At 40.5% G+C, this 26,874-nt stretch overlaps 2 protein-coding genes across 3 annotated transcripts; both read right to left on the bottom strand.

Annotated features, from left to right (window-relative positions):
• Positions 1 to 411: 411 nt before the first annotated feature.
• tap2t (transporter associated with antigen processing, subunit type t, teleost specific) lies at positions 412 to 10,349 on the bottom strand. 2 transcript variants are annotated; one of them, XM_040014162.1, is made up of 12 exons: positions 9,959 to 10,349; positions 7,283 to 7,832; positions 6,172 to 6,286; positions 5,932 to 6,062; positions 5,476 to 5,681; positions 5,126 to 5,323; positions 4,773 to 4,901; positions 4,517 to 4,696; positions 4,215 to 4,388; positions 3,509 to 3,668; positions 2,356 to 2,492; positions 412 to 1,393 (listed from the first exon to the last, which is right to left on the bottom strand). In XM_040014162.1, exons 1-12 carry the CDS (start codon positions 10,034 to 10,036, stop codon positions 1,196 to 1,198), a joined length of 2,256 nt encoding a protein of 751 aa, XP_039870096.1. In that variant the 5' UTR covers positions 10,037 to 10,349; the 3' UTR covers positions 412 to 1,195. The 2 variants fall into 2 exon arrangements, with proteins under 2 accessions (XP_039870096.1, XP_039870097.1); XM_040014163.1 differs by lacking the exon at positions 9,959 to 10,349 and adding an exon at positions 8,201 to 8,432.
• Positions 10,350 to 16,556: 6,207 nt separating this feature from the next.
• Positions 16,557 to 26,560, bottom strand: slc16a5a (solute carrier family 16 member 5a). Its single transcript, XM_040014339.1, is given in 5 exon segments — positions 16,557 to 17,114; positions 20,701 to 21,540; positions 22,633 to 22,776; positions 26,265 to 26,405; positions 26,408 to 26,560. Coding segments are annotated over 5 exon segments (1,428 nt in total). The 5' UTR covers positions 26,439 to 26,560; the 3' UTR covers positions 16,557 to 16,842.
• Positions 26,561 to 26,874: the final 314 nt, after the last annotated feature.

Here is a 26,874-nt window from a genome sequence, read left to right as displayed (position 1 = left end):
AATGAAGGGTAAATTTAACTGGGAAGAATAGGATAAAATATATAAATTAAAGTTGAAAATAAAATAACTGTACAACAAAATACACAATACACAATATAGAACTATATAAGAATGTATGAAGAAATCTAAATATAAATAAATATATACACAATAACAGCAGCTGTACAAGTATTAACCGGAATTTAAGTGGACTCCTGCCATAACAGTCCCAGGGATTTGTGTCTCCTCTGCACTGTGGAGCTCGTAAGGAACAAAATCCAGTTTTTGCTTTATATAAAAACACGTTCTCTAAGTTACCCTTCAGTATACGTGAGGTTTCAACATTAAATGAAGCTGACCTCCAATGATGAAGTCTTAATGAGGAAGACAAACGACCGAAGTAAAAAACTGGAACGGATCAGGACTCAAAAATTTCCATCAATTTTTCTTCAAAAGCAATTTTAATAAGTATAGTTTAAAAAAGTACATCAGTGAACAAAATCCACTAAAAATAATATTTCTGGAGTTTCAGGAAAAGACACCATGATTCACGGTGGAAACCACAGGTGATGATAACTCTGACAGGAGGAGTGACGAATGTCAGTGACAAAGTCTCACCTTAACAGGAGCTTCTGTTAGAGCGAGGGCTTCTTTAAGGAGTTTAACACGTGATTCACAGCAAAGCTTTAACACATGGAGCACAAAAGGCAGTGAGAAAAACAGTCCTTGACATTCAGAGCACACCAACACTGAAGCCCTCCATCATTTTAAAGCAAATAAAGAGACAACAGAATCAGAAAACACTTCATTTTAGAGGACGACCTCTAAATCTGAGTCACTTTATGTCATGACCGTTCTGCTGCCATGTGGAGTATTCATATTTATTTACATTGTTTACTGGCAGGAAACCCCACAGTTTTCCTCTAATACTGCCAATAAATTCCATATATGAACTATACTCTCAAAATGTAGTTACCCATGGTAGCTAAAGGTCATGATTATAATATTCTCTCCACTTCAAACGTTTCCTCCCAGATAAATAAACGAGGATGGGCGATTTGAGCTCCTCTGACCGACCAAACATTGCAGTAACACTTCTGCCGTTTGAAGTTTTCTGATGATGAACAGTTCATTTCTCATGATACAAACAGGTAAACAACATCACTTCTTCTTTGTCTAGAAACGAAAGTATTTGTGCGACGAAAGCACGAGCAGGTCATTGGCTGTCCTGAGAGAACAGCTCCTCCTTCAGACGATAGTAACGCCCTTTTTTGGCCATCAGCTCACTGTGCGTCCCCTCCTCTACGACCTCGCCGTTCTCCAAGAAGATGATGTGATCGGCCTGCTCCACAGTCTTCAGCTGATGAGCCACGACCAGCACCGTCCGGCCACGAGCAAAAATCTCCTTCAGCACCTGAACACAGAAATATGAGGCCACTTCACAAACACAATTCTTTTGTGGACCTCTTCCCCTCTTTGGCTGCAGGTAGTGGTTGTGTTTATTATCAGTTTATCAGCTAAATACTTTCTGGATTAACTGGTTAGTCTTAAAAAAATCAACTTTACAATAATACTAAACTCATAAAACCCTAAAAATTCCAAAAAGCTTTAGGTTTCACTTCGACCTGCCTCTGATTCAGGTGTGCAGAGATATCTTTGGGCTATTGTTTTCCATGTCAAGACTGGGGGTGTTGCTGCTTTAAGCTTCTGTGTTATTTCTATTCTAATTTATAGTTACAAGTTTAGCCCCTTCATCTGATTGGTTGCCACTCATAAACAGATGGGTGGGGCTTCTGCACTCACATCAGAGCTCTGTTCATTCAAGTTCCAGCAACAGGCCCATAAAATTAGAAAACTGTCTTATTTTAAATGTGGCTCGCTCATCTTCTCCTGCAGGTCAGGAGAGATGCTTTGACCACAGCCCTGAGTTTATGTTTAGATCACTTCCTGTAACCCCTAATTTGACCACGTGCACTATGAGCTCTGTCATTTCTTAACAAACCCCGTGACTTTGTCCACTTCCAAAACAAAATAACTTTGAAGGATCTCCATTTTGACACATACTAAAGGTACAAGTTCAGGTGCACTTCATCAAAGAGATTAAAAATCATGATGGAAGCGGTCCAGACTCGCCTGAGAGGAACAGGAGACCAGCCAAATCTAAATCAGGGGAGGTTTGCTTTTTCTTTTTGTGTTATTGGCCCACTGCCCAAACTTTCTCATCGCCAGATGTGTAAGAGCAGCTGCTTGACTCACACCCACACACAGAGAAAACCCATTCACGCTTCTTGCATGCAGGATTTCCTTGTTTGGTCACCATGTGAGGAAAGCTGAGGGTCGTATGGAAGTTTCTGAGCTTTATTTTTATATACGTACTGAATGCTGCGCCTCGACATCCAGTTTACTGGTTGCTTCATCCAGAATGATGACCTGCGGGTCTCGAACCAGAGCTCTGATCACGGCGATGCACTGCTTCTGTCCTCCTGCAAGACGACCCCCACTTTCTCCTACATCTGAGAGGACGAACAACACAGACCAAGGTTACAGTGGAAAACATGCACCTGCTTCAGGTTTTTCCATCACAACTTTACAGTTAATCATTACTGAAACATAGCTCGTGCTTTACCTGGCTACCAGCTTCCAGCTGGATATTTTACAACTGTAAAATCTGACTTTCCTTACTTCACATCTGTCAGAAAAAGTTAATATTAACTTTCATAAACCTATCTGCAGCTCATCATGATCTATTTTAAACATTTGCCTCTGTACTTGATTATTTTGTCAACTGACTTGAGCATTTTCTCCTTGTTAGATCACCTCTGTAGCTGTCATATATTTTTATTTCCTGATGTAATGAAAAGAAAAAACACACACAAGGGGCTTATAAGAGAAATATCTCACTGCAATATGCAGTATGAGTAGATAGAGAAGTAATGTAAAGAAAGGCAATCAAGCAAAAGTAAACAACATGAATCTGAATTTTTCCATGTTGTAGGTATGTACTCATTAATAACACTCTTCAAATTTCAGTGATTATTTTCACCGCTGTGGGCAAAGTTAATATGCATAAGCGTGCTGGTCTTTCAGGGGTGGGATTTCGTTTTCCCAAGGGGTCACATGATAAACTGGGACTGCTGTGGACCAATAAGCTGAACTCAGTTCGTCTCAATGTTAATTTTATCTCTTTAAAAGCTACTGTTATTACTTTTCTGCTCTACTCCACATTCCTGGAAACTGAGGACATTTCTCTTCAAAATAAAAGTTGTGTATTAATGACACATTTCAAAAGGAGCAACAGACAATTATGTCATATAGAAAAGGCAAGCAACCTGCTCGAGGTTCACAGTGCCAGCGGTTACCAGGGGCTCACTGACCGCTCTTTAGGCTTGTGATTGGCTTTAGCAACAACTCAGAACTGGTCAGGTAATGCTCATTTTTCCACTGTAACCAGTGGTTGGCAGGCAGTTGCCAAGTGGTCTCTAGACCCATGTGATTGAGGTGAGGCACAATACCACAGATGGCTCTGTACCTGTGTCGTACTCGTTCTCCATTTCAGAGATGAAGTCGTGTGCGTTGACATTATTTGCAGTTTCTTTCACCTTCTCGATGCCGCAATCCTGCAGGCCGTATTCAATGTTGTATCTCAGGGAGCCAGAGAACAGCACAGGATTCTGGGAAACCAGGGTTACCTGCACGAAGAAAGGATTAATGTGGTTTCACCATTTAAACAATTAAAGCAAATAAGCTGACGCGTCTCACAAGAACAAAACCTGAGAGTCAAAGTTTTGTTGGGGTACATGTGGAAAGAAGGAGGTTCACTGTCCACGTGCTATTTTAAGATCTAGATCTACTAGTAAATCAAATACACTTACACCCTCGTCCCCAGAACTGGTCCAGCTGCTCCAGTCAAACAAAAATCTTCCAGCCTCAAAACTCTGAAGAGTGTTTGAGCTGAAGACAAGACTAGACACGGCAGCTTTCCAAGCAAGAAAAGCCTTTACAGAAACCCTCTGACGACCTCTTTGTGTCATTCATTTGAGGAACCGAGGTCTGTGACTTGAAGCTGATGTTAGATTAGACCCACAGTTTTAAACATTAACTGCATCTATATCTAACATACGATTGCATGTTTGCATCAATTAAAGACACATTAAGTACTGAGATCATATGTACCAGGAGCATCCCTACATTATTTGATTTAGTACAATGATTTAAACCGGCTGAGCCGTCTGTACCTTTTGATGGAAATATTTGTGTTTGTAAAGGTGGAGTGGCTTTCCATCCAGCAGGATCTCACCCTCCTGGGGCTCATACAGCCTCTTCAGGAGGCTGACACAGGTGGTCTTTCCACTGCCGGAGGGACCCACCAACGCCGTCATCTTCCCTGGCTGCAGCTCCATCGACACTGACTGGAGAGAAGACGTCAGTGCAGCATTCATAAATCTGTCCACCTCTCACAAATTAATGATTAACACCATTCCAACAGTGACACTGTAGAACGAACACAACCATCACTGTAACACTAGGAAACTGTTACCTTCAGGGCAAGTTTCTCTTGATATTTGAAGGTGATGTTTTGGAAAACAATTCTTCCCTGCAGATTGTCGGGAGCTAAATCTCCCTCCTCCTTACACTTGGGTGTCCTGTCCAGGTAGCTGAACACTTTGGAAATCACTCCAACTGTGGCCACCGTTTCACCATAGCAGTACAAAATCTCCTGCGACATAAATAACCCCTTGAGTATCAAAAACAGGCACTACATGTTAATAAATACCCAGAATGATTCGGCTTACCTTTAAATTGACTGACATGGGCTTCTGATACAAGAAGAAGGACACAAGACTGCCGATGCTGAGCTTTCCAGACAAGATGAGAGTGCGGGCCTCTAACAGCATCAGTATCTTTATCCCGGGAGACACCAGCTAAATAAAGAGAGTTTGGAGAGGAGGGTTACTTGCGAAGGAGCTAAAAAACAAACAAAGCAGGATCCATTATCATGTCAGCACATATCAAATACTGGGGAAATACTAAAATGCTTTAAGAAACCAGGGTACCGTTTCTTCTTGGTGCTTAAATATTAGCACATATGCAGTTAGAGCTGAGAATGAAACATGTTCCCTTGCTTGTAACATGACTGTCGCCTTACCCTCCGCACTAGGAGAAAGACTGAACTGTAGATTCCTGAACGTCTCTTGACTACGCACATCTGCTCCAGAGCCTCCTGATATCTCCTGATTTCGTCTTTCTCGGCCTTGAAGCTGCGGACGGTTTGAATCCCGCTGACCGTCTGGGAAGCCAGGTCTGCATTCTGAGCTTGGCAGTCCTGAATCTGCTCTTTCAGCTCCTGTCAGACAACAAATCAGGATCAACAAATGAAGTCTTCATGACTCCCACTTTTAATATCCTTGATTCTTTCCAGCTGCAAACATTTTTCTTCCTCTCATCAAAAAAAGATAAAGAAAAGTCTGGCTGTTTTTTTCTTCCTTTTACACCTACCTTATACAAGGTGGTGTATTTGTTTTGCACTACAGCTAAGAGTGGCATCTCTATGCAGGTGAGCACAGTGAGCTCCCAGGACAGGCGTAACATCACTACCAACATGAGGAAGGTTTTTACTGTGCTGCGAACCACGGCGTTAGCATTCAGCGCTACCGTGCGGCCCATCCTGTCCACGTCAGAGTGCAGGCGGGAGGAAAGACGACCTGGATGGTGAAACAGAGAAAAGGACAGAGTTCAGTAACCGCTTAAATCTGCACAGCTTCAATGTTTGTTTTAAATTATGAGGCTTTTTAGACGCTAGTTTGTCGGGCCAATTGCATTTTAAGATGACGCTCCATTTACTGAGGGTTAAATCAGCGTTAATATTTTCATTAGGGGAACCTTTGGCATTGTTGACCCTGCAAATTCATGCAGTCCCTAAACATCTTAATAGACATGTCGTGCTCCTCTCACCGGGGTTGTTATAATCAAAGAACTGCACTTCCTGCTTCAGGAGGGTGTGAAACAGCAAATGCTTCAGCCTCTTGTTCAGTCTGGCCAAGGTGCACATAAATATGCCACCTCTCATGCCAGAGAAGAGCGCGCTGTTAAGATGGAAAGACAAAAAAATCAGAGAGATGCCAAGTAAATAAATGTTCTTCCTACGAATATCTGAGAGACAAAGAAATGGTGGGAACAGTTTTGGTTCATCACCTTCCGAGAGAAATGAGAACCAGCTCTCCGAGCGCATAACCGAAGCCGGCTTCAAGTACTTTACCACTCAGCATATCAATGACCTTCCCCTGATACAACGGGATAAACGTATCACCTGTGAGGAAAGATGAATGGCAGGTACAAAGGTAAACAGGGACAAAGTCAACAAACTTATTAAAAACTTATTTCGAAAGCAGTATTAAACCGTAGTGAGTATTTAAGGACATGTAGTGTGTGGTGGAAATCACATTTGTTACTGACTAGGTTACGAGTGCTGATGATAGACTGTATATAAAGGACAGACTGTGCATTTTTAAGCCAGCCCCCTCTTTGTAGGGGTTTCTTAGCAGAAGTGACTAATCTCGGATGAGCAGGTGGAGTCAGTGTACAGGTGCCGGACATGCTGCAGGCACGAAAAGTGCTGTCATGGTGAAATCATCTTGCCCAGCCTATTTTTCTAAAATGCCAAAACCTGCACATGGACCTTATAAAACATGCTAATGTTGACATAGCTCGTCTCTCGTATTGATTTGCCCTTTTGTGGACATAAACGAATGGTTCAAATCTGTGCTGGTCTTTGGAACAAATATTCCAACGTGGCTAATTCTGCCATCCCAGCACACAGACTCATCATCAGCGAACAATGATAGGAGAAAATCTGCTCTCACAGTCTAATTTTTACTTATATACTGTGTTTTAGAGAGGATTTGTAGACTCAAAGGTCCCTTCTCTTCCAGCTGATTAGAAAAAAACCTTAAACAGAGTAAAAGAGAAGTTTTGTTTACTTCTCTGAATGAAGCAACATGCAGGACCTTCCAGGTCTAACAGGATTTGGATTCCAGGAAGAAGAAGACAAATACATACATTCAAGGCCTCCTAACCTATAAACAAACTTCTGCAGCTTCTGTTTCCACTCTGATGCACACAGAACAGCAAGTCCGGTCTCTTAGAAATATTTTATGAGGGAGTGCTTGCTAACAAGCTTGCCCTCCACCCTCTGATCCTAACACGGCTACTTCTGCCTGCATGTTTCTGATCCATAAGTCTTACACTGTAATAAACACATGTGCTCTATCTAACACACTATAAAATGGGAATGTTTTATACTTACAGATGACTCCTAAGATGAGGAAACCGAACGCTGCGATCAGGTAGAGAGTGTCTGGTTTGAAATATTTTAATGTCCTCATAAGCAGCCCACTGGTATCCAGTTTGACGCTGTCCGTTTTTGTTTTTCCATTCCCACTGAGGCCCTTTTCCCAAATTAAACAGGCCAGAGATGAGGCCATCGGGCCCAAGAGGAGCATGCTGAGATTGGGAGATGGGCCCGAGTAAGGCTCAGATGGAGATGCTTTAAGGAAGCGTCCACTTTCAAACACGGGAGGAAGAAGGCAAAGGAGCGCCACCAACCTGCGGAGGACAGGCTGGGGCTTTCCATCAGTCAACACAGAGGTGAAAACATGGAGGAAAACCCATTTTACAGCTCCAAAGGCCCACACGCCTTCCAGTCCACCACAGCTGGAGCAGTCGAGCAGCAGCAGCCCGGTCCACATCGATGAACCCAGAACTGCATCGAAAACAAGGACGAAAAATCCCGAGGCTGCCACGTCCGTCATTTTACCCTCGGTTGGCGGTGAAAACGCAGGAGGCTCAATCGGATCCTACAACAGCAAGTATTACAGTCACTCAGAAAAGATGTGTTAAAATCTAGATTTACTTTATCAGGAAAACAATTATATTTCCCAAACGTGTGTCTTTTTGTAAAATATTTAACTATTAATCCCAATCATCTCAATGACAGTGGAAACTGCCAGAGGGGGGAAATCGGGCAAACAGGAGTTAAGGTTCAGAGTTAACTATTGCAGGTGTGAGCAGCTCATAGTGGGAAGGTGATTCTTTTGAACTTCACCGTTCTGATTGGTTGATTTGAGTATCTTCTTTTTCTCTCTCTCAGGAAAATAGTTAAATCAGATTGAAAAGCTTCTACTTCAACCAAAAACCGTTCATACAGGAAGCAAACGGCCATTACCTTCAAGGTGAGCGACTAACAATTAGTGCACAGGAAACCACTGACTGGCATATGACCTGGTAGTAAATACTACATGGAGCCCGGACTGTCCACTAGTGGCCAACCATCATCTGCAAAGCAATGCATGATGAGTTAATTGGTCCCTGTGTAAATGGTCCTTAACATTTTTCCTTCCACAAGAAGATGAAAATAGAAACTTAAACACTAAATAGACATTTTCTTTATTAATTTCTATCTGGTTTAGTTTAGTTTCATTTAGTTTCTAGTGTTTGCTTAATTTGTTTCATCTTCTTATTTACATTTTTTTTAAATTAATTATTGTAGTATGAAGGGTATTTGTCAGCACTGAAGCTGTTACAGTTAACTAAAACAAACTAAAAAAATTGCAACTAGTAGTGAAAAAAAAACCCATTTTAGTTAGTGGAATAAAAATAATAACTAGAATTTGGAAAACGAGAACTTTATGCATTTAAAAATGTAAATGTGATCACATTTCCAACAAGCAGCAGAAAGTTGTGGTGCAACTAGCTCATGTGCATGAGATGTTTACATGATATTTAGTGTTTCTAGCTCCTCTACTGTCTTTAGTACTCAGAACCTGCCAGTTATCAACTGCCTCCTCTGCTACTTCGATACAAGTGGCTGATGAGGACATATCTAATCTGTTAATCTTCATCACAAACATTTAAATAAAAAAGGAACCATTCTCTGCAAATGAAGTTTCCTATCGGTGGTCATGCATCGGTCTGTAAAGCCTGACACACACACAGAAGCTGGAAACTAGATCTCATAGGTGTATGTTTAAGTATGTATGACTGTGTGTGTCATTTTGCTACTGTGGCCCAACATTCATTTAAGTGGTTTTATAAGAACATAATTAATAAATATCGATAGAAAATATCAGAGAAAATAAAAAGTAAAACTGAACTGAAACTAAACCTTTCCTATTCCAAAATGGAAGGATCAAATCTGGCAACAAAGTGAAACTAGCGTAAACTGAAACTAAAAATTTAAAATTAATAAAAAGGTAAAGTAATATGAAATTTTATACTGTAATAACACTAGTCAGGAGCCTAATTTTTCATGACTTCAGAGGAGAGATTACAATACAAACACAGCGCTTTGTGAAGCATTTGGCTCACGATCATGAGGTCATCCTCAAGCCTCAAACATCTGGACCAAAACCTCACCTGACACGGTGTAATAACAAACTGGACCAAACTATAAAAGGCTAAAAATATAACCACATTTCCTCTCTATTTATTATACTTTGTGTCGTTTTTTGGTTTCAGTTTTTGTTTATTTACACCCACTCTCGCAGTCTTAGGGTTACTCTCAACAAATATATCCTTAATCACTGAATAAAATATGCAAAAAAGTAAAAATATAGGTCCTGCATTTTTAATTTAATCTACTCTAAGTACCACAGAGACACATTTTCTGACTCCGGGGATAAAACGGTGCTGTTTTTCAAACTGTCTACATCACACTTATGGAAAATATGAGCAAAACGTTAACACTAATATGTGTTATAGTTATATTAACAAAGCCTTACAGCTATTTAATGCAACTGGAGCATAAATCATATCTGCAGCTGCTGGTTCTCATTGTAGCTTTCTCGAGGTGGTAACTTCAGTAATAGGCCGTTTAGGTTACCTGCTCTCCTCCCTGCCTTTTCACATTTACCTGTGTATACACCTGTGACGCATTAAAATGTATTTAAAATTGAGTTAATCGGGATTAATTTAGATTACCTACCGTATATCTCTCTCCTCCACAGAGCACAGCTAGCTTAAGTGTCTGCAGCACCCGCTTCACTTTTACTTTCACTTTCATTTAGCTGACACCTTCGCGGCTCAGACCACGTTAAAAAAAAAAAAGAGCGACATTACACAAAATATCAAACCCTGTCCTCATGTCTGTTCAACTATCGTTTTTGTACCACGAATCAACGTTTGTGGGACAGCTGTGGAAAGCTTTACACTAAGAAAACGGCTCATTTCACACATTGGCCACAAGATGGCGGCAGTTTGCGTCGTTGCTTATGTTGCTGGAAACTACTTCCTCCCTTTCACAATAAAGGCACGGCGGTTTGTTTAATTGTCTGTGTAGGAAAGATTTACACCCTTTTGACAGTGTGACACCAATTTTGGCAAAAAACTCTTAAAAAAATGTTTTTACATGAAAGTTGGGTTTTATATATTTCATATGACAGTTTACTGGTGAAAATTCCCATTTTTGCATTTTCTAAAAATAGTATAATACATAAAAGCATAATAATAACATTACACATGATTCTTGTAGCATAACAGGGGACACTTGGATGTCATTTTCTTACCATATTGCCTGGCCTTTACAGCACAAGTCAGATCCCAGTTTTTTATATTAATTTAGACAGACAGACAGACACCAGTGCAATTTTACCAGCATCAGCAGAGACCGATCAACCATTTTTGAACAGTTGATCATAAAATGTTGACACCAAACTTTTTGACCATGAAAAAAAAAAAAATATTTGGAATTTATTAATTCTTATAAGAAAATATAAAATCAGTGTCAACCCTTTCATACTATAAGAAAAAATAAACTGAGTATACAGGCTTATATTTGATAATAAAGCCTTGTATTACATCCATGTTGATATTTTTTGTTATTTTTGTTCTAGTTTTTAAACAAGCACTTATGAAAACAAGTTTGAAGGGAACACATATAATATAGTTTTACTTTCTCCTCATCATGACATTCAATGATTCTTGCACATAGAGAGAGGACCAAGTTCAGCAGGTATCATATGCTGTGGAGCCCTAAGGACTAATGAAGGGTATTATAGTGTGTAAACACACAGTGTCACTGATTGGGCCAAAGTAAAAATGTCAGCAGAGAAACAGAGTTTCTCCCAAGTGTCTGTTATCCATTTTTATAATTTTATTAGGTATAAAATCAAATGGTCTTTTTTCCTAGTAAGATCAAACTTTGACTGTTTCCACTAATTTATTGGGCACTTACCAACAACTGCTGGGCTTCAGGAGATTAAATCCCTCTCAAACCTTTTTCAGTATACTTCAAATAAATACACACCAATATTATGTGTACTAATAAAAAATAAGAAGAACATTAGTTCTCAGTCTGAGAGGCTGTGTTTTATTCTCCAATAATAACCGAGGCAAGTAAAAATACATAAAATTAAAAAATAAAAAAAAATCCCAAGAGACATCTCTGATATCCAAACATTTATTTTCCAGAATCATAATATATAAATAAAGAATTTATAATAAAGTTATTTGAATTAAAGCAAGACAAGCATCTAAAAATTACTAATAAATCCTCTGTTGGTGCTTACATCTTTGTTTACTGCAATACAGTTTATACCTGAAAAGTGTATTATACTCTGTTATAATAGCTTGTACTTGTAGTGTGAGCTGTGATCAGCGCCTTTGAAATATTCCTTCGAAGAAATGTTTCAAATGTCTGACATGAAACGCGAAACCATCTGCTTCTTTGTTTCTGAAAGCACGTGAAATTATCAGTGTGGGTCATTTTTACGAAACACGGCAGCTATGTAAAAAGGCACTGTTGCATTGAGGAATGAAAAGCAAGCACAAGAAAAGAAAAACATCATTAATTCACTGCTATTACAGTACATGTTAAATTGCTATATATGAAGTGCAGGCAACAATTTTCTAGGTCCATGTTGAGTGAACCAAACAGCTCAGCAAGGTGGGCAGAAAATGTATGATTCTTCTTTAAAGAAGTCAAAAATAATAAAGTAATATATCGTTTACTACACCTTGTTAAAATTCCCTCTGAGGTCTAAGCACCTCTAAACACAAAGCTCCTGTTTATTCCTGAAATGCAGAATCTGGGTCATTTCTCATCATCGATGGTGACTTAGACCTCACAGGGCTATCAGTCTGCTTTCCTTTTCATTTCATCTTTATCATTCCTGAAATGAACCAACCGCTAACAAGAATAAAAGCAAAAATAAATTCATGCTACAAGTCTGATATAGCTCCACTGTTTCACAGTTCATTCATTGCCACGAGTATGTATTCATCCGCAGCTGAAAATAGACCCAAACAAATACGGTACTTACTCCCGCTAAAAACAAACAAACAAACAAACATTTCATTGAAAAAGAAAAAAAACAAAGAAAAAAAAAAAAAAAACGTCAGCAGTGATTCGGCGCTTTCTACGAACAAAACCGGACTTGTAAAGTATAGTTGTGGTTTATTTTAAAAGATATAAATTTTGAGTTTCGCTCAAACCGCTCCTGGTAATTAGCTTTTAAACAAGCTGAACATAATCGGTATGGCTGTTCTCCAGGTTGGCAATGCCGGCATATGATGCTGCAGTAAGTAATCAGTTGTTATCAAACACGAGACTGAGTACGGGATGCATTGAACTTAAATTTAATAAGGCAGAGGCTTTAATATTGGGAACTATGTGTTTATCAGTGTTTTTGTGCTGTACAGACATAAATCAGGTGAGCACTGACCAACAGGTGCGGCTTCCCAGGAGTTATTTTGGCGCACAGCCAACACCAACAAAGGTCTAACCTTAAAATGATTTAGATGAATGAAAGGCTGGAGTTACAGCAGGACACATGAACACCAGGCACTGCATCATGTAAACTGAATAACTGCACATAAATTTCAAAAATTCTTAAACTTCACATGCTGTGGAAATATCCTGACTTCCTGCCTTTCCTGTGATAGTTTCCAGTGAATAAGTGAAGGAGAATAGATGGAGTTTTTCAATACAGCTGAAATATAGCTAAAGTGGCAACTGATAAAACAGTTGCGTGCACAAACCAATAACGCATTAAACTGAGGTGTTGTTTAAAATTATATTCCATTCATTTATTTTCTTAATCACTTATCAAAGTACACCTTCTACAGGTCACCACAAACTCACATTCAGAGCTACAGCCTTTTTTGTTTTTTTATTTAGCACCAGTCATGTTTGAAAGTATTCACACCCCTGAAATTATCTGCCTTAAACCATAAAAGTGTCACGACACTCTGCTGTGCAGCTTTCGCTTAGTTTCACTGACACGGAAGGGCATTAAAGCGTTTCACGCCCCTGTTTACTCTGGATTAGGTATCAGTGATAAAAATGTGTGAGCGACAGGTCTGACTGTGCTGTTCACATTGCCATTAAAGTACACGGTGTTCAGTAATCTGTGGGTACTTTACGAAAAAACATGAAGTCCAAATGTGAAAAGCTTTTCTATGATTGTTAACATCAATGTGTATAGTGCAGTCTGCTGGCTTAATCCTCAGGCTATAACAAATTGTTGGTTTTGGTCTTTTAAGATGTCTTTATAATGTTATAAGTACAAAATAAAAACAACCCTGATCCATTAAAGGGGACCTATTCTGCTCATTTCTGGCTCCATATTTTTATTCTTTTACTCTCCCAGAGTAGCTTTGCATGATTCACAATTCAAAATAATCCTCATTTATCTTAGTGGGCTTTTCTGCTGCCCCTCAGCTCATCCTCTGTCTCAAACCAGGTGTTTTAATTCCTCTCCTGGTAAGCCAACTTTCTACTGATTGGCTGGAAACTGAAGTGGGTGGGGCTTCTATGCTCAAAACCACAACTCAGTTCTTGAGACTACTTTCAGGCTATCCCCTCTAACATCATACATAAAGTAAAAATGGTGTTTCCCACAGAATAAAAATCTATTCTTGGTTTTGGTGAGAAAGAGGTGAAAGGACGCCGTCCTAAACTGATAAATAAATAATATCAATCACACTTTGAGATAGAAGTGGGCGATAGAAACGATATACGATAGAAACAATATAAATTTGGCCAACGATAGATGTAGGATGCAGCTGAGTTTTGGACCCAGATTACTCCGCGAAGCTCCTCACTACGGCAGCCGTAATGCTCTGACAATCCATCAAGCAGTGCGGCTTACCAAAGTTGTACTAAAACATTTTTAACAGATTTCTGCAGCCAAAATCGGTTCGAGGTCAGTAAGCACAACCAGAATTCATACATAAGGCACACTCTCGATTTTAAGTGTGCCTTATAGTGTGGAAAATACGTTATACAGAAGAAAAGAATATATCGTGATATATATCGTTACCGCACATGCTTCAAATTATATCGCGATATGAATTTTAGGCCATATTGCCCAGCCCTACTTTGAGACATTAAATACCGAGCCATCACCTGGCTCTCAAGAAAGTTCCTCATCCCACGGAGGAATGGTCTACAAAGAGGCGCCTACACAGAAAGCAGAGACTGAGAAATTGAGTGACGTCGAGCGACTTCTTGTGAAGTTTAACTTTGCGGTCAATGATTAAAGCAACTGCTGAGACAAGAGTGAGAATGCAGAATAGACTGATACGAGAGGTGATAGACGCAGTAGGTGGACAGAAGTGCTGAGCCACCTACACATTATACCTACAGGAGCTGCTAGATGCCGTGAAGCTCCTGGTGCACAGCTGTTGTGCTGATGTTAAGGTAGGTTTGGAGCTCGCAGTATATGCCTCAGCACCCAGCAACCCCATTCTGTAACTGTACGTGGTCACCTGGCTGAGCTGCTGTGGTTCCTAAAGTTTTCCACTTTGCAATTATATCACCTAAACTTGATTGTGGAATAGTTAGGAAGGAATCTTGTTACAGGACAACTCTGGAGTGCACTGAGCTCATTCTTTCACAAATGTTTGTGAAAGCAGACTGCATGACTGGGTGCTTGATTTTATGCACCTGTGGCAAAGCAGGGCCCATAAACTCTACATTAGAGAGTTACCTAGGCAAACAGAGCGAATGTCCTCTAGTGACCAACTGTCGACTAGAGCTGCCCCTCGGGGCTGTGAAAGAGCTCCAGAGCAGAACTAGTACCAACCTCCTGTCAGAATAATGCTTTGACCAGCTTGCCTGTAGAGAAAGGACCAGAGCTAGCTGTTTAACAGCGATTGAAATGTCAAAATAAGAGTGAGGGGCTTGATAGTCATGTTAGATGGCTGTAAAAATAAAAAATAATTGCAACATATACCTGTGTGGCACACCCAAGTGAAGTCTAGGTGTGGGAAACACTGTTCGAAAGATCTGGATGAAACTCAAATCTTTTGGTTATTGGTTTCGGCTGTATTTAACAACTATTCACCACTGTAACATGACAGGAAATAGAAAAAAAACATAACATGTCCCTCTTGATAAGGCCTCACTAGGTTGCTGCTCCACAATGTTTCCCACTGATATTACTGCACCGTCCCCTTCCTTTCTGTTTCAAAGCTCAAGAGTATCTACTCTCTGTGTCTCTAAGCTCATCGTACACTAACACACCATTGAAAAACACTGTTCCAGCAAACATCTACTAAAGATTTGATTTCTCTAATGAGGGATTATGTACGTATCTTGGCTTATTAGAGTGATATACCTCATGTGTGATAGATTGTGTAGATAAAATCAGCAGCATTTGACAATAAACAGTACAATCACGTCGTGGTTTTTAAGTGCACATCTCTTGATTTTGGTATGCAACCTTGGTCAAACAGTGCAAACTCTTCGTTAGGGATGGGTACCGGTATCCGGTGCCATCATGGCACCGGTTCTGACATAAACGGTAGTAACCAGACAGAAAAGCAGCGCACATTTCGGTGCTTTTTTTCTGAGCTGTGATACACTTTAGATTCTAGCCAATCATTTTACGTTTCCGAGGATAGTAGGCGGGTCCAGGAACGTACGTTCTTTTAGAGCAGAGCTACAGATTAAAAATGCCCAAGGCGAAGCGGTCAAAAGTATGGCTGTACTCCACAGCAAAATATGCAAACTCAGCAGCCTGCAACAAGTGCTTTAAGCTGATACTGTGCAAAGGAGGTAACACCTCAAATCCGATGAAACACCTGGCGACACATAGCGTTTTTTTTAAAAAGCCGAGAAATGCGCCGTATTTGATAGCTTGCTGCGAGACCTCACACCGAGCACATCTACTGCGGGTGTGGTGCCTTTTATCGGACCCAGAGTTAGCAACATCCCCCAAAAACCCGAAGACGAGAGTCCTGGCCCCTAGCCCTGCCAGTGTAGCAGAAATGATGACGGATGATGACAGCAGCCGTTCTTCTCTGCGTGAGTAGCTTAATGTTGTTCGTGTGTAATTTACGTTGAGTAGGCTAACCACGTTATTACATTAATGCATGTAAGGTGAACTAGCAAACATCATCATAGCTACATGCGGCTGTCTTCTTGTTTGATGGCAGATACTCCCTTCACCCTGGCCAAAAAGGCTAAAATGACCAAAGAAAAAGTGGAAAACAGCTAAACATCTTTTTGGACAAAGTTTGTGTTTTTTCCATTGTTTAAGCACTGCTTCCAGCCAAGAGTGATACCATATATGCCCTATAGCTGCAGAAAAGGCTAACATTGTTATCTTTTTACAAAAAAAAACCCGCTAAACATGAGAGGTTTTTGGATCAATTTTGTGAACGATACCCATCCCTACTCTTCCTACTATTTGTTCTGACTTTTATGGTGCTCCAGATGTTAGGATGTGTGGCGTCTTTCAGAAAAATAAACCTCGACACATCTGACGCACCAGGCAAGCGGCCGCAAATATTAGGAATCATTTGCAGAACAGTCTGACCGAAGGTGTGACGTGTGCTAAAAGGTGACACACAGTGTAAGCAGGTTCAGACGCTGGTGATATACTCCGCCCCGTTAGCTGAGGCCTTGTCTTTATCTCCCTCTGTGGACACGCTGCTGTACTGGCAACCAGGAACGATGTCAATCGTGGGTGCCGCCGGGTCGGGCGCCGTGGGTGGCTTCACCTGATTCAGCGCCTTCCTCTCCTTTTTATCCAGCCAGCAAAACGACACCATAAGGAACACGGCGGATGAGGCAACAACGGCACTGCAGGCAAAAAAAACATGGAAATAGTGGCCCGTTCTGTCAACCAGGATTCCTGGAAATAAAGAAAACATCAACAGTGTCAGCATTTTGACTCATGATAGCTTCTCGTCAGAGACGTCCAGAAATCCTTGGCGGTTTTTCTTGGCTAAATCTGTTGTACTAATCTTGCTTCATAGTGCAGTCCTCATAAGCGCAAACCTGTGGAAAATCACTGACCCAGAGCTTACATTTGTCATCTTTGTCAGTCTGCCCCAGGGCAACTGTGGCTACAACTGTAGCTTGACTCCACCAGTGTGTGAATGTGAGAGTGAATGAATAGTGGAATTGTAAAGCGCTTTGAGGGCCCCGAAAAGCGCTATATAAATGCAATCCATTATTATTATCATTATTATTATTATTATTATAGGTCAGTGTGATATTTGTTCACAGGCAAGTTCTCTATTCAAATCAGCATAATATATTCTGACTCCACCAAAAAAAAAAAAAAGACGACATCTTTTCAAACTGTGTTTATCTTCCATAACCGTGACCTCGGAAAATCCTTTTCCCGTTATAATCAGCAGCACATCAGGTCAGATGTACAAGCAACATAATCCTGCCGTGACTTGTCTCTGTGGTTATGTCACTGTTCAGCTGGAGAAGCAGCCAGATAAACAGTCTAAGCATAACTGTCATCTGAGACGGAAGCAGCCCTGAGAGGGAGAGGAAGCCTCTGCCCTTTTCTCACTCTGCTGCAGCTCGAGCTCGCTTCTCCACTGAGAAAAACAAACTGTTTTTCTCTCTGTGCTAAACGGCCTCAACGCCCTGCAGTGCCGCCTCCTCCTTCATTTCAGCCGTTCACATAACACACATGTGAAAACATGTGCACTGAAGCGTATGCAATCACACATGAAGGCTTTACTTTTTTGTTTTTTTATAGGTTGGAGCAGATAAAAGGAAAAGATGAGTATGGAGCAGGAATTTAGATGGAGCTGGATTAATATTGACTTGCTGGCTTTTAAACGGACTTATCTACAGCTACAAAGCTCTGCCACTGATCAATAGAGGTCAGTGCACTGTAACTTGATAAGAAACATGAGGATAGATGAAAAAAATAACAATAAAGAAACAACCTGGTGCAAAAAATGGATGAAAATTCACCAAAGACTCACAAACTATCATGTTTTTGTCATATGTTTGAGTTTGCGTTCTTTTGGCCTCCACTTTTATTTTGAAAGTATTTCTGCCGCGAGATTAACTAATTAGAGAGGCGAGTTTTCAGTACAGTGCTCTTTTAGCCTGGCTTGATCTTAAGCTGAACTGTTAACCTGGTCTGGAGTTGTGGTTTAAAATCATCGGCAAACTACGAATCACTAATGCTTTTCCGCAGCATCACGCACCTGTGTGAGTGGAGCACCTGTGTTACCCATCATATATTTTATATTTTTTACAGATCTTCATTATCTGACAATTTCTCTGACTGAAGTAGGCGGCGCTGAATCTGTCCGTTTAGTGAAAGAAAACAGCTAAATGATGCCTGAATTACAAACTTTTATGTGAATATAGAGAGTGAAGCAGTCGGCATGATAATCGCTCGTTCTTACGGGAGTTTTATTTTTTGTCAAATCAGCTTCTGCCAGGAAAGCCTGGCTATGTTGAATTTGCTTCACCCCTCAGATCGGGGTTTGATGATGTTTCTGTGGTGTTTCTGGTTCTTGTGTCTGGTTTCTCCACCTTTTCTAATCTGAGTGTGCTTATCTAATCTTAAGTTTACTTTTGTTAGAGTTTCTCTTTATGCTTCTGCCGTTACCCAGCCTCGTTGCCCCATTGTCATTTCACATTTGGATTGTTTCCATGCCTGTATTGAGCAACACATTTACTTCATCAAACGCACCTTTTGTTGTTACACCTGCCCTGTCTGAACTATGATACTGGTTACCTGGAAATAACTGAGCCTGCTTAACCTCCTAGGACCTGCGCCCACATATGTGGACATCACATTTTGGGTTATTTAGACCAAAATACTCCATTTTGCTGCACAAGGGCCTGATATCCACTTATGAGGACATTATACTGCTACTGTTCTATCAAAATTTTAAACAATATCCTCATATGTGGCTCTTATTTTTCATAAAAACAAAAACAAGGTAAAAAAAATAAAATAAAAATCTGGTAATTCTTTGTTTTTACATTCATCAGACCCCAATATGCCAAAATATCAAAGAGAAATTAAAAATGCATGCCGTGGAAGAGTTCGGGTCTTAGGAGGTTAAGACCAACTGATTTCTATACCACATTTTCCAGACGGATGATCTGATATCCTCGTGTTGGTGTTGTTCCCAGACCATCATGAAAATGTTGTTCCAGGTTCAACATTGCAAGTGACCAATCATATTGTTGTGACGTTATTCTTTTGCGCGCCAAGCCATTCGTGCATTTATGAAATTCCAATGTTGCAAGGACAATATCAATTCTGCTTACTGTTTATTAAAGGGTTACGGTTAGGGTTAGGGTCAGGGTCCGTTGATCGGCGGACAGAGGCGGTTTCACGCAGCTTTAGTACAGTTTTTTGTTTTACGCCGGTTTTTCCCGAAATCGCAAAAGTATGACGTCACAACATTCTGATTGGTCACTTGCAATGTTGATCCTGGAACAACATTTAGTATGATGATCTGGGAACAACACCAACACGAGGATATCTGATCAACCTTTTCCAGACAGACCAGATTCAGATTTCATCATGTGTTGCATCTAACCATAACAGTTTCATTTTTAATTTCAAAAGGAAGGTCACATTTAGGCCACTGTTGAGCGGCCCACTGTTGAGCGGCCCACTGTTGAGCGGCCCACTGTTGAGCGGCCCACTGTTGATTGCTCCGTTTTAGAAAGATATGTTTGATTTTGTAGCCTGTTGGTCTTTTTTTTTTTTTCTCGAAATCCATTTTAAACTAAGCAATAACTTTAAGTGACGTGAAGTCCTGAGAAAGGCCAAAGTGGGTATGAAAGGATAACTTTTAAGTCACTGAAGATAAACTTCTATAGAAAGTATTTTCCCCTTTTTTGGCAACTTGTAAACAGTCATGCATTTTTGGCATTGCTCCATCACTCAGACTCTTACTGGTAAAGGTCTCAAGTTGCTATGAGGCTCCAGCAGCCAAACAAAAAGGTGTCAGAGTCCTTCCTTTTGTTTGTCTGGAATATATACTACACAAAGTTCACAGTAACACAAAGAGGAAATACTTTTTGTCTACCTGAGACCATAAATTAGCTTCAGTCTGAAGGTTTAATTGTATTAAGAGGGCTTTGGATTTTCTCCCCATCCCTTATACTATGGTGCTCTTAGATGGAATCTCCTTAGGGCCAGTATAAACCTGAGCAAACCTGTTCCAGAGTTCATGAGGTTGCCTTGAAGTCCCTGAAAAAATTTAAGCCAATCCTTTAAGCAGCTCTTTAGCTGTTCCCCCAGTCCCATACATCATGCAAAATCTAAGCCAGTGATGCAGAAAACATGAAGAGAGACTACAGGCAAAAATTATTTTTGCATATTTATACCTCCAGGGTTTTTACTGGCTTTATGGTTATGGTTTCATGGGATAAAAAAGTGTGACCTACATTCTCTTCACATCTCTCACTCATGATAATATCTATATTTCCTTTACCTGCCAGTGGAGGCCCAATGAGCAGCGTGACACTCTCCATGACAGCAAGGAGGCCAAGGGCTGAGGGAAAGCAGCTCATCTCCACTACATCCATGAGGACAGTAAACATCAGGGAGCCCACCACGCTCATGGAAAGCCCGTAGATCACCACGTAAGCCAGCAGTACATGGAAGCTGGGCCCGATGCAGCAGATGCTGTTACTGAGCCCATTGACAAGCAAAGCTGCAGAAAACACGTAAACGTGTCGCCCTTTGAACCATGGCATGTTAAAGACGACGCCAAACGGTGGCCGCACCACGATGTTGACGATCCCCAGGATGGACAGCAGGTACGCAGCCTGACTTGGCTCTATGTCATTTGCTGTGGCGTAGGGAACCAGATACACCAGAGGTACCACAAACCCGAGCATCATCCACGTGATGCCGATGGAGTACACGCGGTAGCGCAAGTTATTGCAGAACTGATTGAAGGCCATGTGTTTGCTCAGGAAAGCTAACGTGGAGCTCCAAATCGTCCTCACCCTCCCTTTTTTCTTGCTGTCACTATTCTCATCTGGCGGAGGAGGTCCGTGGTTCATCAGCGGCTGGCCACGATGCCTTTTGGGTTGGAGGGGCCTCATCACAGCTCCACACACACAGCAGTTCAGCAGGACGGCCCCCAGAATGAGAAAACTTCCCCTCCAACCGTACTCTATATGGAGGTAGTTTCCCAGGACAGGCAGAGTGCACAGTCCCAAGGCGGTGCCCGTGGAGGATATGGCGTTGGCAAATACACGGCGACGCACAAAGTAGTGTCCCAGGATTGTCACAGCTGGTTGGAAGCTGAAGCAGAAACCAAGACCTGAAACAATGAAAGACCAGTGACATTTTTATTATCAGCGATAGTGCTAATGGATTATAAAGTATAAATGTAGAAAAGTTCTATTATGTGTCATCTATCCTGTGTAACACTACTTTAAATGTTTTTTGCTAATGCTTTTATTTTTATTCTATTTTTTTTTTTATTATTCTAAATTTGTCAGACCTCCCTTCAAGGTAACCTCCTTGTGCACCTCTGGACAACAGCTGGTAGAAGTCATGTACTGACCATTGTGAGACCATGTGCGGTGATTTAACTGCAAACCTCAAACTAAAACATTTAGCTTTCATTTTTAGGATTAGGGCACGTGATGAGAACTTATACTCCAGCTATGACAAAGCCTGAAGTGTAGTTCATTAGGACAGAAACATGACCAGGAAACATGGTTACATGGGTAACCTCGGTTCTATGAAACCATATTCCACTATGGAAAGCATGTTTTATCTTAGACCATCTATTTAGTTCAAGACAAATACTTTCAGAGATGGTCCACCAACCTCTTATATCATATTCTGGCCCCAGACAAGTCACTCAACATCTGTGCTACTATACAGATCTGACTTACTGCGAATTCGTCCACTCCCAGAAAATTAAATCATGATGAAAGGTTTATATTTTGAAACACTTGCAGATGCATAAATCCAAGAGGAAAGACATGGAAGTAGTCCAGAGGTACCTTGGGTAAGGCTTCTCCTTTTATGCAGGGGAGTACCAATGATAACATTTTAAAAAAAATAAGAGAAAGCAGTAAAATTTTTGTATCTGTATCTTTATGAGTTTACCACAAAAATGAACAGCCACAACTATGGAAATTAGGCCAAGGCTGTTATGAAGTGAAATTAGAGTTTTAACTTCTTTTGAATGTCTGTATGTCAAATTTAAGTGATATAAAAGATGTAATGATGCATTTACAGTTGTCCAAAATCTGTCCGCTTTGGTCTACAACAACCAAACAAATATTCGGCACAGCTGAACTCTACCTGTGCCTGCCCTTTGATGCTCGGCAGGTAGCTGTGTGTACCCATGGCAATGAAATGTGTGCTGGGATAATAAATCTACTGAGTGCTTGCTGACCTGTAATGACCCCGGTGGTGATGTAAAGCTCAGTGATTGACTGGGTAAATGAGCTGGCAGCCATTCCAAGCCCGCTCAGGACCCCTCCCAACATGATTGTCGCTCGGCAGCCAAGTTTCTCCACCAACATGCTACAAAAGGGACCTGTGGATCAAATTTAATGCTCTTAGTTTAATACCAGAGCCCGAGTGGGCAAAGGCCTTAATCCTCCAGCACATTTCACATAACTTGTAATCTGCACCGACTGGATGACCTTCAAAAGAACCGAACATATGACTGAAAATATGTCTGCTCATTCATTTACACTGTGCACAAGATGTTTGACTGACAGATCTGTTTCTTACTCATCCCACTGCCAGTGAGATTAGATTTCATCTTACACTACCTTTTGTGTGTAGATTTCTCAATCTCTAACACATCATCCTGACTCACCTGCCTGCCATGAAAAAAAATCTCACTGTGTATACTTGAAAGCTTGAGCAAATACAGCAGTGTACACTGTTTAAAGGTCACTAACAGGGGTGTCAAATTTAACACGGCCTATCTCTGCTGTTAAACAGCAGATCTCAGCTGACCCTTCTCACCCTGGACACAGTCTGTTTGACCTGCTACCCTCAGGCAGGAGGCTCCGGTCCATTCGCACCAGAACCTCTCGCCATAAGAACAGTTTCTTCCCCTCTGCTGTTGGACACATGAACAATAACCATATGACTGTCCCCGCCACTAACACATGACCCTACGCTGTGTCACTGCATCATTCCATGTTTGGCACTGATCACCACCTGCACTCATGTATATATCTTTCTACGTAGCACTCTTAATTCTTATTCTCATGTATATATCTCATGTATATCTCATGCACATATCTTTCTACGTAGCACTTTAATTCTTATTCCTACTTTTATTTTTTTTCATGTCTATTTAAGTGCTATTTATGACACTATGTTTGCACTGAAGCACCGCAGCAATTTCCTAATGTTGTAAACCTGCTCAACATTTGGCAATAAACCCCTTTCTGATTCTGATTCTGATTCGCTAGATATTAATGGGGGAAAATCACTGAACTAACATGTTTAAAACTTCAGTTTTTGCGCCATTAAAAAAAATTAAATCACGCTATTCTTTATCAGAATCTTTTAGACTGTGTTTATTCTAAAGTTACAGTTTTAATAACTCATGAATCACTTCTTAAGCTCAAAAATCAGGCCTGGGACAAGGATCCCTCATACAATTTACTGGAGATAAACCTAAGATTATTGTCATATTTGTGTCAGATCATGATAATTTCTAAGATTAAAGCATTCCTGTCTCCAAAATTCATAAGAACTGTGTCCAAAACTGACTGTAACGGCCTGTCCAATTAGCTCTGAGCCTCTAAAAAAAGCTAAAAGTCTGCACAAGTCACATCTTGACTGTATGAATAGAAATGGATGTGAAACAACAAAACAACTATTATTGTGTACATCTTAGACCAAAACATACATTTACCTCTGGTTTGTTCAGAGCAGCATTAAAGGATGAGTCTGACATTACTGCATAACGTCCTCATCGTAAACCTTAAAAAATAAACTTAAAGTGCTGCTGTGTTAAAGCTTTCCCAAGCCCATATTTTTCTGATGTGTATCAAATGGCATTTTTATGCTCTAGTTCTGCTTTTACATTTCATAAATAACATAAAAGCTAATTTCCTCTTCATCAAAAGCTCCTGTATTGTTGATCTCGTTGTTATCGGTCAATCTAATATTGCCACATACAACAATTATCAATATCTGTATGGGTTTTTTAAAGATTCATTATAAATCCCGATTATTTTGACTATCTTATATATTATGTTCATTTTACTATCCCCCCGTGAAAGGGATGTTATGTTCTGTGTCTACGTTCATACTGTTCATACTGTTCATACTTAACAGTCATCGTGATGTAATGTTGTTCAAGTAAGCAGTAAACGTGTGAGGACTTTAAATGGCCCTTATGAAGGGTTTTTGCTAATAGTGTGCTGTATTTTCAGAAAATGGAAGGAAGAAGTTTGAAGGAGAGGAACTTAAGTTGCATAGGAGTGCACTTAAACAGGCAGTTACCAGTTGTTCAGGTGTTGTAGGCCACAGGCTGCTTCTGATCAAACGCTCGCATATAATTGCATTTTATACTGAATGTGTGAACTCTTCCCTCATCTCAAATAAAAACTATGATGCTTATTACTTTTTTTTGATAAATGTTGTTGAAATTTATTTGGGAGTGAAGAAATTGTAAAGAGGAGGAACTTTATCCAACCATTGCGATAACACTGAGATAAACCATGGGCTGATTTCCACTATTGTTTCATTCTAGCATTTTAAATATTGACAGTTCAAAACTTATAAGACAGATAAGAAGTTGCACTATGTGCACCCGCTCATCACATAAAACTTATTTCTAATCTTTCTAATGAAGAAAGGACTCTTGGACATAGATAAAGGACCATAATCCTTCCAACTTGTGTTTCCAGGGGTTAAATCTCCAAACTAATCTCCGTTTTTGGATGGATTTAAAAGGAAGCCAACAGAATAAGAATAATTGTGTGACGCCTTCTTGTCATAAATCTACAATCTGCGGATATGAAGATGATGAAGATCAGAAATTTTAAAAAGTGCTATAATTTGGTCCCTGATTCTAGTCTCTGTCTCTCAGTTTTGGCCCCTGTGGATGGATTCCTCCACCTAACAGCTGTGAGTTGATTTGTTTTATACCCGATCCATCTGTATACGGGATTAAGGATGATATATACCGACTTCTATAGTTTTACAATGTCATACTCATAGTAAGTCTACTTTGGATGGATACAACATTATGGCTTATTACCAACATCCCTATGGAGAATATGACTGAGATTTATACTTCTAGTACCTCACTGTTGAGTTTTTGTTGGACCTCTCTGACCCGTTTGGCCTGGGGGTGCAAAAAGAGAATGTAAAATGTGGGTGATGTCACCGTGGCTATATTCATAATTTATATACAGTACATTTTATTCTTGGTAACCAGTGTCTATCATGACCCTACACAGTACAGAGAGGATCACGGTAAATAATAAGTCAACAGTAATATCTTCTGAAAGTCAGGAAACATTAGACCTTAGATAATCATGCCAGACTAAGTACGTCAGTTTAGTTTTGTTTAACTGCTATTAAAAGTGACAATTTATTGCTAAATCAGCTATTTTAAACTAATCTAATAAATCTGAAAGTTTTGATTTATGATAGGATGAGCTTCTTTTGAGTTTTACTTTTCATCAGCACAGGAATGAAGACTTCAGAAGGAAAATAGCCGCTCTAAGGTTTGCATTATTTCTTCTGTGAATGAAAGGCTGTGGGAAATGACAGGACTGCAGCTTCTCATGGAATAACCTTTAAATCAACATCACACAGCAAGACAGGTTAAAGCATCCTCAGTTTCTCTCTCTATCTGGTTTCATACTTTCCCTGAACAATACCAGCAACTGCAAACTAAAACTACCCTCAGGCCAGGGGGCATTAAAGGGCAACTTCAGTAGTATGGTAAATTCTAGTTATTATTCTCTTAAATTACACCAAAATGAGTAAATTAGGCTTGAAAAAAACTTGGGTCTGGTTTATTTCCTGGTCTTCTAGCTTTACCTCCTGCATGAAGCGCTGACGTCATGATGGAGGGCACCCAGGAGGTTTCGCTGTTGGTTGCGTGGAACTCATTCTGCAAGTCAGTGTAGAAGATTCCCACGCAGGAGGGAAATGCCAGTGTCAAAGCCAGGACAAGTATAGTGGCAACCAGCACCATCCAGCCCCAGCCGCCATCTGGAGCTTCGACTGCTCCTGTTACAGCCACGGATACTCGGCGCCCTCCTTCCTGTCCCCTCTCCTCCAATTCACAATCATCGGCCTCCTGGATTTTCTCATGGTCTATACCGTTGGCCTGCTGGAAGACCTTGGAGGCCTCCGAGTGGAGGATGCGATCACTCGTCCCGCTGATTCCATTTCTCTGAGTCATTTTCTGCTTGGCAGTTCAGGCAAGGCTCCTGTGTTAGTTCTGGAGGGTGTGTGATTGCACTTGCTGTCCATGTCACTGAAACTGCTGCAACTTTTATAGACCCTATAATCAAAAAAAAGCAAACAACATATCAGGTATAATCGTGAGTGGTTTTCATTAGAAATAATGTTAAACTTTGGCACTAGTTGGACTATCTAAATAACCGACAGACATACTGTGCTGATCTCCATGTGATTTAAACCA

This window comes from Simochromis diagramma, unplaced genomic scaffold (assembly GCF_900408965.1).
Source record: "Simochromis diagramma unplaced genomic scaffold, fSimDia1.1 OVJJ01000669.1, whole genome shotgun sequence".
Lineage (NCBI taxonomy): Eukaryota > Metazoa > Chordata > Actinopteri > Cichliformes > Cichlidae > Simochromis > Simochromis diagramma.
This window is presented reverse-complemented; position numbering and strand designations above follow the sequence as displayed.